Source organism: Parambassis ranga, chromosome 13 (genome assembly GCF_900634625.1).
Source record: "Parambassis ranga chromosome 13, fParRan2.1, whole genome shotgun sequence".
In the NCBI taxonomy this organism is placed as follows: Eukaryota; Metazoa; Chordata; class Actinopteri; family Ambassidae; genus Parambassis; species Parambassis ranga.
Window position 1 is genome coordinate 18,252,150 of NC_041033.1, and position 17,269 is coordinate 18,269,418.

Below are 17,269 nucleotides of genomic sequence, written 5' to 3' on the forward strand. Positions count from 1 at the left end.
GATCTCAGGCAGAGATGTAGCAGCTGATTTGTATGGCCCCCACTAGGTTCTCAACAGGTGTGTTTACATGCTGTTAAATCTGCTGGAACAAGCCACTTCTCTCTGGTCAGTGCGGCCTCATTTAACGAGCGGAGACAAGGTAACCATCAGATTCTGAAGAGCAGGTCTGCAGGCTGCCTTTGTGTTTGCCCACTGTGGCATTAGGGAAATGTTTGACCATTATTTTACATGAAACATTTGCTGCTGCACGGCAGCTGTTTTAATAGTTATCTGTTATGACAAAGAAACAAAACATTTTAAGTATTTATTTCTGCCTGATGGCACTTCATCTGCACTGAAGTGGCAGCAGTGGCTCAGTGGTAGAGCAGGAAGGTCGGCGGGTTCAACCCCAGCTCCTCCCTAGTCATTGTTGTGTGTCCTTGGGCAAGGCATTGCCTCCAGTGCACTCACTGGTGTATGAATGTGTATGAATGAATCGGCGGTGGTCGGAGAATGGTAGCTGTGGCTACCACTGGTAGTTTACCACTGCCATTGTGTGAATGTGGTGTGAATGAATACAGCATCTCAATGTAAGCGCTTCAGACAGAGGAGAAAAGCACAGTATAAGACCAATGCATTATTATTATTATTATTATTATTATCGAATTTCATATTTGTGTCTCGGAGACAAGCAAGGATGTTTAAAGTACCTGTGTGCTGCTTCCAGATTTTTTTAGTCCAGCTGGTTTGAATATTCATGACAATCAAACTTGTTTTCCAACACTCCTCTGGGGTTTGTCAGACTGCATATTTTAGGAGAAATTATTGATTAGGTTTGTGACCCTGGTTGATAATGTATAGGTGGCTGTGCAAAATCTGAGGCTGTTTAATCAAACAGTGGTGTGGCTGCTTTACACAAATACATGATTTCTCTGGCTCTGTAAAATCAATCTAAACTATTTTGTTAAAAAATGTGTTGTTAATGCTGAGGAAGCATCCGAGCAGTGAACAGTTTTGCTGTGTGACTTTCTCTCTCTCTCTAAACTTTTCAGACTAAAATCTGGTCAAAAACATCTATCAGACATCTTTTGTAGAGGCCACGGAGCGTACTGTGAACCTAATAACTTACACAGCAGGACCTGACAGTAGCGGTTGCCCGTTGCCCCTGGCAACTAGATTTGGACCACTGTCAACAATTTTGTGCGGTCTGGTCGCTTCTGTTGGCAACAGTTCTTCTGTGCTTAGAAAAACAAAGCTGAATCCCTCGGAGAATGTTCGCCTGGCTAAGTGAGAGTGCCCCTGCTGAACCGCTTTACTGAGGGAGAAATGGTGAAATTATAGAAGAAGAAGAAACACGAGAGCTTGGTATTGATGTTGAATAAAAACAAGTTGAAAGTTCATCAAAGGCTGGAAGGCACATAATACTGTCTCCACATTATCTCCAATCAGTAAAGACAAAAGGGCTCAATGCAGCATGCGATGAAAGCAGCTCGAAACGTGTGAAGGGACAAACTGAGGCTTCAGCTGCACATACATGAGCTCAGGAAGTCCTGGCACATGTTTAATAATATTATGCTCTGTAGAACAAAGATCAGCCTGCTGTCTGCAGATCAAACACTCTGATCTGACTAAACTGTAAAGCCTCAGATTAAACCGGGCTTGAAAGAGTTAAATATTCAGCCTTTTGTAATGTGTCTTGCTAATTACATTACTTTGCAAATTTAAATGCAGAGGTATTAGTCCTTCATTCTCACTTTTATTTTGGATTATTAATGAAACCGGGGCTGTTGCTATGGATACCAGCTGAAGCTATAACCACCACATTTCATGCCGGTTAATTACATATAAAAGTTACCTTTAACAGATGCTTGTAATTATTTATTTTTGCTGCCTAGAATAAAAAATGAGTAAGAGCAGCTGCAGTGGTGCATTAGCTAACAATTGGCAGTTCTCTGTCTCCCTGTGCTCTGCACTGTACTCATGTCCTCTCGAGTATGAGGGACTGTCATGCAGAACAAATCCACATCAAGTGAATCTGTCACGAAGGTCCCCACGGTTTGATTACTGCCTCTTCTGTTTGTGACACGGAGTGTTTCTGTGAAAGAGAACGTCTGTCATGAACATGGCGCTTTTATCCAACTACTTTTTTATTATCATGTGTTTTTTATTATTATTATTATTATTATTATTATTATTATTATTTATCATTGTGACAAACTCGAAACAGATATCTACTCTGTGAAAAGGCAGGAGGTTTTTTTTAGATTTCTCAATATCTTCAGAAAATCAAATTCAAATTCGATATAATCTCTGACCCCAGAAACGACATGTGCACATATATTTATGCACGCTTGGCCACATCTGTGCATTCGGCTGATGTCATGCGATACACTGGCACAAGGCAGCCGGCTGGATGAGGTTGGTGTTGGTCCTCTGTTGGCTCCAGACTTTCACCCACAAGGCTGAGCTTCATTACATGTTCCCCTTTACACTTTTACCACACTTCTGCTTCTGGAAGTGTCCTGGATCAGATTAGGAGTTAAAAACAGACTGCATGCTTTTATAATATTAAATACATTTTATGATGTTGTTACTATTTGCAGTCCCACCCCCAACATCACATGACATGTACTATGTCATGTGTCATGTACAGTTATGTAATAATCAGTAGCCGCTTGTGACGGGTTATAAATGGATACCGGCAGGGCTTAATTTGTGCTCGGTCCTGCTGTCACTTTATATTGAGACCAGAACTGGTTTAAATATCTTCAGCTGTAGAAACTACAGAATCGTCCCCACCAATAACAGTGACAACGACAAACTTTTCACTTCACACAGGTGAGCTCTCACACAGCGGCACAACTTAAAACTGTTTCCTGTTAATTATATTATTCATGGGAAAACTCACTCCACACACACACACACACATTAATGAGATACTGATCTCAGCATTTATTGATCTGTTTATTTTAGCCATGCCAGAGAGCTTGTCCATCCATCATATATAAGCTCCAGGATTGTGTATGCATCCAGTGAAAAAAAAACTGCTGTCAGAGGCAGTGGGGCTTGTTTGCTAGTTTGAAAAAATATGTGCAATATTGATATTAAAGCTGCACTGTTGCCTGTCTGAAGGGAGAAGGGACGCGTTAGTGTGTGAGAGAGAGAAATTGAAAGCACTCTGATTAATAAATCTGAACAAATATTGTTCTGTTTGTGAGAACAGTGAGTTTAGGTTTGTTTAGCTGAGAAAGCTAACACTCAGGCAGTCTAATATAACATATACGATGTAGATACTCTCTTTCATTAGGTCTTCAGAAGAACAGCGGGGTACATTAAATTTGTGTTTGCAGAAGTTACCTGCTATACACAGGACTAATGTATAGTGGGTCTATTTTCAGCTGCGGATGCACATTTTCGGTACAGACTCAAAGCAGAGCACAGTGTGTGTTCATTGTGAGGAGCAGCAGGTAAACTTCAAGTTTGCTCCAAAAGTTTCACAAAAGATTGCCGAGTTACAAAAGTGTTTGGATAATAACAGACATCTGTAGACACAATCGAGAATCACTTCTGTTCCCGAGGAGCTGTGATGAGTACTGAGATGAGATTTTTTTTTTTGACGTTTTACATAGTTAAAAAAAAGTGGATGATAACTCAATACTGAACATAATAGTTATTTACAGCCCTGGGCTTTTCAAAGGATTTGTCAAGTGTAATATTTTTAAGCACACAATCAATTGTCAGTGTGCTGAACACATGATGTGGCATCAATAAGAGCAGGTTTAGAGAGACAAGTTAACAGCCGTTTTTTTTTTCCAGCTAATTTTCAGTAAAATGCAGAAAGTCTTTCTAAATGAAACCTGACGGGCGGTGCCTGCTGATGTTCGCTTGCAGCAGACGTTTCAAGTCATTAAGTCATTACACACTGAGAGGTTTTGCTTGCGTGTGAAATATGAGTGTTGAATGAAATTTTAATCTGTCAGTTCTCTGGGGCCCTTAACATGGAGGATGGATACAAAAGATGTTTTAATGCTTAAAACCACTCAATAGATCAGACATGCAGACAATATGCCATTTTACTCCATGGTTGATGTATTAAAAATCATTGTCAGGTATTCTAATATCACATGTTCTGCTTAGAATTCGAAATATCTGGTAACCTTAAATCGTTTTTTGTCAGTGAACAGAGCGCTAATGTGACCTGACTGGTCACTCACATCAGTGAAGCATCGGTGCCCTTGGGGACTCGGAGACCGAGCAGGGTCTCCGTGTCAAGAGCTCCCAGATCCAAAGCTGGGATCAAAGGGTTGTCATTGCTGGCGTCCTTGATTGCATAATAATCACATTATGTAGGCTGAACATTGTTCTGAAGGAGTTTACACATGTATACCTCAGGACAGGGAACATGGGGGTGGGGGGCACTGTCTACATCAGTGTGTTGGTGCCTCAGATCAAAAGCGCTGGAGGGACTGTGAGTCTAACCCCTTCAGATGGACTGTGTGGACTCATAGCAAATTCTTTTTCACACCTATAGGTGTCTGACTTCTGCTGCAAATGGCTGACAGCCTGCTGTCAGGTGGGATTAAGCAGAGTGTTACCTGTGTGCAGAAGCATGGAAGGTGAAAGGAGTCTTGTGAGCTGAGACTAATGAAGCTCTCAAAATGGTGAAGATGATTTGAAACGAGGTCGCTCTGCTGCAGAATTATTTACCAAAGAACGACCTGTTTGCCATTTTTGACCTCACTCTCATTTTATTCGTTTATTGAGTCAGGACAGTTGATCATCCCATCAACAAGTGAGCTTCAATGTAAACATGCCTCAGTGTTGATAGCAGATTGTTCTGCCAATGAAAAGGTCAAAATCAATTACTGAGACTGTTAATCTTAGAGTAATAAGGTATGACTGATAAAGATTTCTTCCAAATGTAGCTCAGATTAGTACAGAATGTTTAGGAAATGAAAACAGACTTTGCAAATGAATGCCCTTTTCTTTTTTATCTGGTGCTCTGGATTGAAGATTTCACTTTCTAATTATGCAGTCTGGTGCCTCTAAGGCAAAATATTGCTTTTAAAAAGGGCCCAGAGGAAGCAACATGGATGTAGAAAATATGAACAGAGGTTTGATTCATGAACAATCCTAAACGTTTTCCTACATTTTTGGAAAAATTAAACAATGAGACAAGGTTGTCCTCGGACATCTGGTCCACATCGAGTAGGCAATCAGTCAGATTGACAGATGACTGATCTCCAATCTGAATGTCTGCAACAGTTGAATCACACATTCATGAATACAAGAGGAGTTTAATCCATACTTGAAGTTGAGGACTCCCCCTTTCTCCCCCTTTTTGCCAGCTTGTGTGCAGGCGCAGGGAAAATAAGTCTGTCAGTCGGCATGTTGCGCCCTCATCTATATGATGATGTGTTGAAGCAGGTTGTAGACAGTATTTTAATCTCATGTTTATTATTAGCCCGTCCTCAATACCTAACCTGGAGTTGATGTTTCCGTCCTCAAAAGTGAAGCATGTGCATATTTCACTGAGCCGCATCTCTATGTGTTCATGGGGGCGGGAACGGTCTTCCTTGTATAAATTGAACCTGTTGTGAATTTGTGCTTTAAGATCATCTGTACTTAACCCCTAATCCTGTTTAATTGCCCAACCTTAAGCATTTGTTAAGGCAGAAGCCGAACCCAGTCAAAGCATACACTGGGTGAAAACAAAACAGCTTGTGGTGTCAGGGGGACTCTAACCTCAGACTCCAACTCTACCACCACTACTTTACGTTCTTATTTAGACATTTGCAGCTGTATTGTCCCATCAGTCATCAGGCAATACATTCATGTTCTGTTCTAAATATAACCACATGTCACACCTGACTATTATTATGTAGTATTATGGATGAAACGTGGCATTTTTTCATGGGGACGTAAAGGCAGGAGCATGTTTATGTTGCATTCTGCAGTTTAATCTTAATTATTTTGTGTGCATAATTTAAATTAAATTAAATGAAAAAAATAAAAACACGTAATGCTTTTTTATGTTTGTATTAATATCGAGGAATACACAAGAAGATTTTCTCTAAGCCTATTTCTCTCCTTTTTCCAGGCTTAATTTAAAAAAAAAAGACATAATGTCGGGTTATTTTGTTCTCGTCTGCAGTGTGCATGAAAAACTACAGAGGTGAAAGAAAAGTCATTATGAAGCAGAAGAATAAGTGCACAATCAAGGAAGCCTAAGCAGGTGTTCACACTCCAAAATAGCTTCGCACTAACAAGCACAAAGGAGGCGTGTACAGGTGAGAGGAAGACAAATGACCCAGGAAGTCATGTAATGTATGTGTGTGTGTGGAGGCTAAACAGAGGGCAGAACACCGCGCAGCTCTTTTATCCTCCATCACCAACAGCCATCAGCGAGTAGCAAAAAAAACCAAACTGCCAAAAATCTGATACGTTTTTTTTTTTTGCTGAAGGCAGCTGCAACAGGAGCCCCGCTGTGCCAAAATAGCGGTTTAATTGAAATGAATGAGGATGCCCCCCCCCCCAACCCAACTCAACTCACAGCCCATTTTACAACAGTTCATAACAAAACAACAGAAAAACACAGAGCACTACAGATAATGTATGAGAGCGCAGGAGTGTCTGGATTTGGAGATTTCTCATTAAAGCCTCATTAAAAGCTGTCACATAACATTAGACTGTGTTTAGTGCCATGAAGCACACACACACACACAATCACTCAATGCTGGACTGAGCAGTTAATTCATCACAATAGATACAGTACACAGTAGTTTAATTTGTGCCTATCCGTGATTTGTTGTACACCTTTTTCTTCTTTTTTTGGAGTAGTTTTGCTTCGATCAGATCCGGCTTTATAATGTATATTTGCAGGTTTTTTGCACGAGTAATTATCTGATAACGAGGCACGTTCTCTTGGCGTACGAGATGCCTATTTTTTTTCTTCCTTGAGGTGCCTTCCATCTTCAGCCGAGGAAATGATTTCAAACCGGTAGTGCCTGATAAGGTGAGGCAGAAACCTTGTAGGCATGACGAATGCTGCGGAGTCCAATTAAGCTGATGAGCCCACTGAATCAAATCATCCTGATATGATCTTGTCTGCTGGTGCACCTGAAGAAATAAGAGAAGACGGAGAGCGTCACACATGCGCGCAGTCATTGCCAGGAATATATCTTCATAGCTGCTCAACGTTCGGCTTTTATTTCCTCATCTCATTCGATGCTTGTCAAAGGGCTCAGTTTAGGATTTTAAAAATGAAATACATGCATGTGCAGGAACCACGTGCTCCTCACACACATGAGTGATGTGGAGTCATGACACACAGGAAGGCGTTTGTGGGAAGGAAATTGGATAAATTAATAGGTTGTTCTCTAAAATTGGTGGTCCTTTAAATATGCTGAGCTAGCCGGTTATATATAGACTGGTTCACGCAACCGCCACCAAACTGCTGTGATTCCCTGTAACCACTTCACCGCACCCACTGAGAGTGAATTTATGACTTGGTTAAGCTCTCTGAAGGCAGCACCAGCTTGCCAGTGAAATGATTGTTAGTCTAGAGGAAGTCATAAATCAAAACAGGTCTCGGTTTGTCATTATCTATTAATACTCTGCTGCTCTCGCTCTAGAGCTCTGGAAGCTGCCAGAACTCGTTCATGGCTTCTCCCAAGACTGAGAGATTTCCTCTGAAAGATGGAGGTAAAAGACAGCTCTTCAAAGTTTCCCCATCTTCTGATTGATTTACTCATCTCTCCATGGTCTGCAGCCCGCGCTGACAGCTCTGGAGGTGGAACGGCGCTGAATGCCTTAATTGAGCTGAATGCTTAGAGCCGAAATGCTGCAGGCACAAAACCCACACAATTAGGAAGGACTAATGACGTGGGGTATCGCCCATTATTTCTCCAAATAACCCATGGGGGGATTCCAGATTTAGTATCTAAGTCTTAATTAGTGATTAGGAGGAGGAAATGGAGTATTTAGGAGAAAATGAGCATCTTCACACAAAGACTTTCTGCATCTTTTGTTAGGGTCGTTATTTAGGTCGTTATTTGAAGACTGCCGTTTGAATTATTAAAAAGTTTTCCTGTCTTTGCAGAGCCAAGATGATATGCACAGCATCCACAACAATCAGCTGGGTAAGTCCTGTTCTTTTCTAATCAGTGGGTGTGGGCTGTCTGTGAGAGGCTTACTGAAGCACATTTGTGTTTTTTAAGGGGAACACATGACACAGTACTGTACAAAACTAATAACACGCCTCTCTATATGCCGCTTGACTATAATTTTGCACATATGTCAGTAGCATTATATCCTTTTTGGAGCTTTCCTGGTGCACATCCTACCACAGCTAACCCTCTGGGGGAGTATGGGGCTGTGGATGGGTGAAGATGAGCTTATAGACCGTAGCCCTCCCTCTGTGTGTCATCTGTGCAGTGTGTCATTGCTGCTGCACAGTGACACAAATGCATGTCAAAATAAATGGCAAGACATCAGAACCATTTCAGAAGGAAACCTGGAAAAATGAATGGAAACAAGCCAGAGAGAGAAAATGTTCCATTCTGAGCAGGCGAAGAAGTTTTATTACTGAATAACATTATGGAGGTTCTACACATTTTAAGTGGAATCCTCCAGTCAAGACACTGGAATCTAAAGTGCACTGTTTTTTAAAACCCCAATACTTGAGGAAGATACTCAACCCTAAGAGAAGCTTTCACGCCAGGTCTGCCATCTCTGATTTGTCAGCACTTGTGTGTGTGTGTTAATCAAGTAGAACTGTAGCCAGCATGAGAGCACCAAATTACCAGCAGAAATAATCATGATTACAGCTTTAAAAAAAAAAAAAGTAAATTTTTGATCTTGATAAATAATGTTTCCCTTTATTGACAACTATATGGGCAGAGCTTTTATATGACTCAAACTTGGAGTGACAGGAGGGCGCTGCTTTCAATCACGAGGCTGGCCAGCACCTCAGCTCCACTCGTACACCACTGCTTTGCCGGAAAGATTTTAATCTTTATTTAGAGTGTACTGTATGAAATTCCTGAAGCACTAAGGTAGAAACTCTTGATGGAAAGTGGCTTGTTAGAGCTCTACAGCAGCTTTTATGGCCTTGTCCCTGTCAAAAATGGCCACCAGTGAACTCCTTTTTTCATCTCCGGGATTAGGTGTCAAAGTGCTTTGAGACTGTTTCTGATTGTAAAATGCGCTATATAAATAAAACTGAATTGAATTGAAACCAGGTGAACAGTCACATTCCAGGATGACAGTCATCATCACTGTGGACTCTCACACACACACACACACACAGTGCTGACTTGCAATTTTCAATTACCTGAAACAGAAGGTTATTGACTTCAGACTTTCTGCATGATCACTCAGAACTGCACACCAGAGCTGCTCACACACACAGACACACAGCAGTGTAGCCCAAAAACCCATCAATCACTGCTGTACGCGCATATTTTTCTCACTTCTTGAACTGATTTAAAGTAAACAAAAAGCTTTCCACATTCAACTTTATCATATTATTCAAATAAACGGGCACTATTTCAATGCCAACACTGGCTGTCTTTATCTCATTACCCAGTATCAATATTAATGTGCTGTTATTGCATTATTAATGATTATAAAATGGTCCATTTTATATTATAGGCAGTTATAAGCCTTTATGTGTAACAGATGTTTTAATGTGTGTATTGTGTCCATTTGAATGAGTTACTGTGTACGTGTCTTTGCAGCCCACTTGTGCTCAAAGCTGCTATTCATGTGTGTGATCTGGGTCATTGTGTTTGATTGAGCTATTACCAGAACTGTATGTGTGAACTGAACAGTATTATCTCTTGGTGAAAACCATGAATAGTAAATCTTGAATTGAAAAATGCTGGACAGTGTGAAAATTTAAATGCATTGCACTCTGAAATGAAAATGGTTAAAATGGGCTTTTGTCTGATGCCTGCCTTGAAAATTTAATCTTCAGAGTTTCTCAGACTTCATAAATATAGTGCCATCTCTTCATCGATTTGACAGCAACCAGGAATTTCATAAGTAGAACAAATAAAAAAGATCTAATGCATGCCTTTCATGCTTCAGGGGGCTCATACAATCACCATCTGAGAGCGATTTTCTTTTTTTTGGGGGGAGCCTGCAGAGGAGTTTGGAGCCCGTTTTCTGGACCTCTGCCTGTTCATTCAACTGGGTCAAAAGCACACAAAAGCAACTTCATAATGCTCTCATTTGGCACCTCAGCACTGAGAGGAAATACAAACAGACAGCTATCTGGAAAAAAAAATGGAGCCACACTATCTGGCACTGCCATAGTAATTCCCTTTGTCACACCAGAAAAGAGACGCTCGCCTGCAGAGGATGTTGTTTGTGTGCAGGAATGTAAAAGACGAATAAAGAGAGAGAGTCCGGCTTCCTATTGTTTTAGCAATGCAGCAGGCATCAAAAGGTTTAACTGAGTTGTTTGTATAAAAGCGTTAGTGGGCTTTTAAGAAAGTAATCTGTCTTTAAAAGGGAGTACAGAATGTACGTCTCAGTAAAACGAGGCGTTACATTCATGACCATCATCACTTTACCTTCTCATCTTTAGAGCAAACATCCCTGTGGCCATATTCTTAGCTGTGTGCAATACTTTTAAAAAATGCAGCACGCTACATCCTCAGGAGCGCTGAAACCTTGGAGAACATCACCTACCCAAATGCCTCACACCAGCCACGATATGAAGACATGTAACTAGTGTTTAAACATGCAGGCTGCCTGTCAGTGCTCAGGGCTGCAGGTCCCTGCTGAACACCACGCAGCCTCCTACCGCACGAAACCTTTATATATACGATGCAAACTGACAGGATCTGTACATTTGTTGGAATATAACACTAATTTACTTTTTTTATTATTTCTGAAAAAGTTTAGAAGCCTCACAGTAAAAACAATCAACATCATAATAATCCAGAGATTGTACAGCCTTTGGCTGTCTCGCCTAATCGATTCACTTCATTTTCAGGCTCGCTGTCTGAAGAAAAAACTGATAAAATGTTGTTTTATATGCAGAGCATCACAGCAGAGAAGACACATTTATGAATAGTAATGCATGTAAAAAAATAAAACAAAAAAAAATTAAATTAAAGCGACATTATCAGCAGATCATTGCAGCGCTTGTTGTTCTGCTGCAGGTTTAGCATATGGAGGCATTTGGACAACAATGAACCTGATTCAGACGTCTCGGCGTCCTTTGATGAAGTAGTTCCAATACGTTATTGTTCTTGTATCTTCTGTAAAATGAAGCAGGTTTGAATTCAGTTCACTAATGCATTGCCTATTTAGACTTTAATATTCTGTGTGCATTTAAATGTAGCTAGTTAATAAAAAATTCTTCCATTTTATTTAAACAGATAGAAAAAGTTTGGAGCTGAGCTGTCACAGCTGGCTGCCTCCCCGTGACTTCATATTGCATCTGGTTCCTAAAGGGATACTAAGACCTTCAGTGAAAATATATTTTTCTTCATAAGGAAGAAATCCACTTTTAAATTGTGTTTGGTTATACCCTGGGAATCAGACAAATCTGAGAGCTTGTTTCATCTTTCTGGCTCCTCTGTTGTTTAAACAGATTTCCACCTGCGCTTGCTAGAGTCAGACCATTCACAGCCATTTATTTGATAAGCGATGAGTCCTTTATTGTTGTAGGTCCGTCCAATTACATCCAAAAGCATTTCGGCCTGCACCTGGGAAGACCGAATCACATTACAGTGTATGCCAAAGGATCAGATGTTTGACTCGCTATAGTTCATGGAGATTACTACACTAATCAATACTGACATTGAGACAGGATGGATCAGGATTGTTGACTATGAATATTAGAGGCTCAGTGTTTTGTCCATCTTGGCACCTGATTCCTTATTAATCCAAATTCAGGCAAAGCAGTGGAGCCTGTTTGGGGGAGGAGGAGGTCAGTCACTACAGCAGGCCGGTCATGATCTGTGATGGTACCACCTGTCACTCAAAGCCCTTAATTGTGTAGCATGAGCTTAATGCTTTAATACCTATAGATAATGTTTGCAGCAGACCTCTAGTGGTCACTCTAGGAACAGCAGTTTTGGCCTGAACACTCACATCGTTGATGGTCCTGTCCTGCCTTCCCGATCCTGCCTGCACCCATTGAAAGTAATGTGATGAATGAATCATTTATTTCCTATATGACATGAATTCTGCAGAAATCTCATATCTTATACATTTCATGATCTTGCTTCTGTTAGGTGATGGTTCTCCCTCAGTAACAGACTGTGTTTTATGGAGCATTGATACATAATAGCGGTGTAAGAAAAAATTGATTCTGTGAAATATCGCGATATTTTATTTGGGGGATACTGGAAACGATTTAAGTTGTGGCCAAATAAATTTTTTTATTAATTATTGATGAGCAAACTTACTTTTGTAGTGCACACTGTCTCTTTAAGCAGCTCTGCTTAAGCCACCACACGATAGCTGTTTATTCTCTAGTCTCGCGGTCGTTGTTACACAGCTCAATGTTGACACTGAACATGGCTGACACTGACAACAAGATACGAGAGGTGTGTATACATATACACACACACACACATAATCGCAATATATCGTCTTATCGTCAGTATTGGGATATATCATATATCATATTGTATCGTGACATGTGTATCGTGATATGTATTGTATCACCAGATTCTTGCCAATACACAGCCCTAATACATACAGTCCCTGCATGTGTAGGTGGTAAAAACACACCAATGCACTTTATTCTTCTGTATTCTTTAACTTATAAAAATCTGGGAAACAACACTCCTGTACCTTTGGTTTATATTCATAGTTTATTGCTGAAAAAAGATGCACAGCTTTGCTTCTTTGTCTTTGAGAGAAGTGAAAATGTAGCAGCATTGTTGTTGTTTTTATAAAGATGGATTTCCTCGTGTGGTTCGATAGCTGAAGTTACAGCTCTGTGCCACAACAGAGAACTACTGGAATTTAAATCAGATGATCACTACAGCCATAATTAACCTCAGGAAAACGGTGTCACTGTCCCCGTCTGCAGATATATTTTATTTATGCAGCTGCTCTCAGCTATAGCTTCTTCAGACCAGGGGGGGATGTGCATTGTATCATCAAGCAGGCACAGTGTTCACAGGCTGTTGACTGAACTCTTCCTGCGTATTTACTTTGCCTTATTTCGCCTTTTCTTCTCACTTTTCCTCAGAGTGTCGAGCTTGCTTGTCTCAACTGCGTCTGCTTTTCTTTATTTATAAATCTGAGCACAGCTGAGGACTTTATTGTTCTAAATTAAAATAGCATCACACATAAGCAGTAGCAGCATATATTGCCGTACGGGATATGAAACATATCTGCATTTTAGAGAAAGAAAACAAACTTGTATTCAGGCGCCGTCTCGTCCATTTCCCTCTCATCCAGTGCCATTACAGGTAATGAAGGGCTTCATAAGCAAAACCTGGAATCTGTTAGGTGTTAATTGCTGGAGCTTCCTGCATTATTGATTCAAAGTGAGGTTTAGGTTCAGAACTCATTAGTCTTCAGCAGAATTGTCCGTGGAGTCCTGAGCTCCGGAGGACCTGTGATGAGCGTGATTATCACCTGTTTTATTCCTGCAAACTTTCCAGGCTGTGTGTCTGTTTTTGTGTCGCTGCTTGGAGAGAATTGTAATAGTGTTTTTTAGGAAAGTGACTTTTTTTCCTCTAAAGGCTTCCCCCCTCATGCATATACCTCTCATTGTCATGCACACTCTTCCTCTCATTGTGTAGTTACTCTCCCTCTCCTCTGGCTTGCCTCCTTATTTCACTCCCTCTCTGTCTTCCCTCCTCTCGCCTCCTGTTCTCCTCTCTGTGTTTTATTGAGAGATATTTATGATATTGACCTTTTCAGCTGTAAGCTGAAAGTTAAATACACCATGCTCTCTATTGATCTTGTGCAAGGCAATTAAAAGTCTGTATTAATAGAAGGAGACGAAGGCTGATGGAAAATCATTTCTCTTGCTGCACTAACTGATTGGCCGTATGGAAGGTAAATTATTTTCATATCTAAATCAAACTCTCAACAGTCTAAAATGTTGGCTGTATTGAATCTAGGCTTCCAGATTGAATATCAGCGTGTGTCTGTGGATTGCCTATTACATCTCGGCCCTGGCCTGGTGTGACGGTCATGGTTAGTTTGGTCGGAAAACTGCAACACAATTTTCCTCAGCGCACTCTGTCTCCTGGATGCATCGTCATGGACACGAGGAAGGCAGAGAGGGGGGGGGGGGTCAGGAGGAGGAGGATGATTCTGGGCCCCTTGTCTGGTGGAGTCCAATGACGTGAGTCACTGGAGTGTAGCAGGTATTACACCAGCACAATCAGCTGCTGGATGGTGAGATAGGCCTGCCGAGTATGGAAATAAGCTGTTGAAATCCTTTGTCATCTCCGACTATGTGCTGGCACTGAAGAGCCGTGGATTTGTCATGACAGTTTCATTCACCTCCCACAGTCTAATGGCTCCATCCACAGAATCCTATCCCTCCATGTGTGAGCAGACATCTGCCATTGAAATTACACTACTGATGCTTTCTCACCTTGCTCGTCTCCGTTTTGATGCTTTTACAAAGAAATAGTTAGCTTGGATGTTTGTGAGCTTTTAGACAACACAAAAGTGTGTTGCTGAGACACAGACGCATCTCAAAGAAAGGTACATTTCTCCTGAGTAGAATGTTTAAAGACAGTTTTTGTGTCAGCATGTTTGGGATATATCATGTGACTTTGTAATGTGATGTTTGTGAGTCAGACTGATGTCTAACGTGTCTAAAATGAACATTTTTTTAGTCCAGCGTGTGATTGAAAGGACTTTGTGCTTTGGCCGGCCAGTCCGGCCCCTTTGCTGTACATTCTGGTCGATTGGTCGCCTGTTAGCCACTTGCTGCTAGCCTGCAGCCTGCGGTGTGGCCAGTCACTGCTGCTCCTGTTGTGGTGGTTTCAATTGATTGATTCTTGGACTAAGAGAACAAGTCCTTGAGGGATAGTCCTTGGCACATCCAGCCACATAACTATTTCACTGATTGTCAGCTGATGCCAGTCAATGCCGATGCAGATCCACAGGTTATAAAGTCCTGCTGTGTTTTCCCCAAAAATCAATCAGAGACCCGAATCACTGTGACACTGAGACAAGTTCCCCAAATACTCACCAAAAGATGTCTCACATTCTCCGAGCTCTTATTTTGAAAGTGTGTGTTTGCTGCTAGCTGGACCGGGCTCATTTGTTGCCCTGTCTTGGTGGTGTATTTATTTAACTGTGGGGATAGCGATACTCCGGGCTGAACAGAAGCGTTGCTGTGACAGTTCCGGTGACTACACACACCTGCTCTGTGACACTGATTGAGATGACAGAGCTTCGGGAGTGCCTAGAGGTCAGCGTGCTCTCAGCTCCTCTGCCACTTGGCAACATCTGCAATCCCGCTCTAAGGAAGTGTCACTATTGATTTGTGTCAGTGAGGTGACAACACACAGCACAGCCAGGCCTCTACAAGAGCACACATTTATGTGCAGACTGCTCCCCCCTACATGTGCAACTCAACAGACTGTAGTTTATCAGCCTTGATTCTTTAATCAGTCTCATCATCCATCCTCTTATGAGCTAAGATGTTGTACACACAGCAGTCAAAGCCTTCACACGCAGTTTGCCATAGACCAAATGGTGATGGCCTTTAAAGAGTAGCTTCATGCATTGAGAAAAGCATCAGATCAGAGAGGGGGAAGGAGGCAGAATTCTCCGGTGTCTCGTTTCATCCAATATATTTCAAGGCTGATAGACCTTTTTTTTTCTTCTTCTATGGAGTGGCCTCTGTGGAATACTGAACGAGAGGAGATAAACGAACACTAGACTCATGCTTTCTAGTTCCATCGACCTAGCAAAATAAAATCATCTGTAGAGAGGGGACCAGGGCTTCGGCTTCATCTCCTCCGGAGCCTTCCATCTCATTCATTAAAGGCATATTATTTTCAGCCAAAAGGGATCCTCGGATAATTTCACTTAGCAGACGACAAAAGCGCTTTGCGGTGTGTCTGACACCCTATTATTAAAGAGAGGAATTAATTGCATATTCCTACCTCTGGACATATATTGCTAGTCATACAGTTGATAGTTCCAGCAATAAATAGCATTACTTCTGTGACAATCCATCCAGCATCCATCATCTGAACCCGCTTTGTCCTGCAGTGCAGGGTCACGGGGGGCTGCCTATATCCCAGCTAACTACAGGTCACCAGTCCATCACAGGGACACTACTGTGACAATATAGAGGCAAATATTAAACGTCCAGTACCCTTTAGAATGAGCACAAACATACCAATTAAGCAATCCTGCAGCAATATCCTTCACAAACACAGCTTTAAACACACACATTTCTCTTTTTTTCTATATTTAAATATACAGATTAACTCTTACTCAACTTAGCTGCAAAGCTGCTGCGCCCAACAGTTTGAAATGTTCCCATATGATGATGAGCTATAACATTAAGATTCATCCAGAGGTCAGTGAAGTCCGTCATAAACTGCTGTGGAGGCATTTCACTTCAAACCACAGTGATAAACTCCTTCACCAAGAAGAATGAATCGACAAGGGTCATGGAGTCTGATGAGAATGAACTGGCTTTAGGATCCTCTTGAAAGATGTGCAGTGACTTCTTTAAACTTTGCACTGCTGTGGAGCAAACTCAGCAAAAGCATGATAACATCTGGTGTCTTGTTTTTGTCCCTAATCGCTGCTCGGAGGACCTGAAGTACCTCCCATATGTCAGATGGCTCGACAACAAACAGTGACCATCTGCAGCAGTTACACCGCTGTGTCACCATTTTCCTGGCAACAATGGAGCAACCACTCAAAACACACAACCCACCATCCACCCCCAGCCTCCCAGCACTAGGAGCCTCTTAGGTTTTATTTTTGAAAATCCTTCACAATCTATATTCCTCTTGGTGTGGGGATTATGGTGCTATGTGGTATTTTTGTTAATAAAGGCATTGTTTTAAATCTTTATCCCATTATTAAGTACAGGTAGATGTATCGATTGCTTCGCAGTGAGTATGCACAAAGGCGATTTCAACCTGAAAGGAGAAGGACACAGCAGTGATAGAGGTGAAGGAAGAATGGCTCTGTAACGGGATTTTTCCTTTTCCTCTTCTCTGCCCGTTGTTTGATGATTAATCGAAACCCATTAGTGGACTCGAGGCCAGTGAATTCAGTTTTAATTAGTTTCTTTTTTTACCCCTCATCCTCCGTTGCT

The 17,269-nt window shown here is 41.4% G+C and overlaps 1 protein-coding gene across 1 annotated transcript in view; it reads left to right on the plus strand.

The window, feature by feature from the left end:
- Positions 1-17,269, plus strand: part of b3glcta (beta 3-glucosyltransferase a) — a 60,152-nt gene that overhangs the window by 12,131 nt on the left and 30,752 nt on the right. Inside the window, exon 3 of the mRNA XM_028419559.1 lies at positions 8,081-8,120. Within this exon, the coding sequence (XP_028275360.1) occupies positions 8,081-8,120 (40 nt within the window). The remainder of the gene's footprint in view (positions 1-8,080; positions 8,121-17,269) is intronic.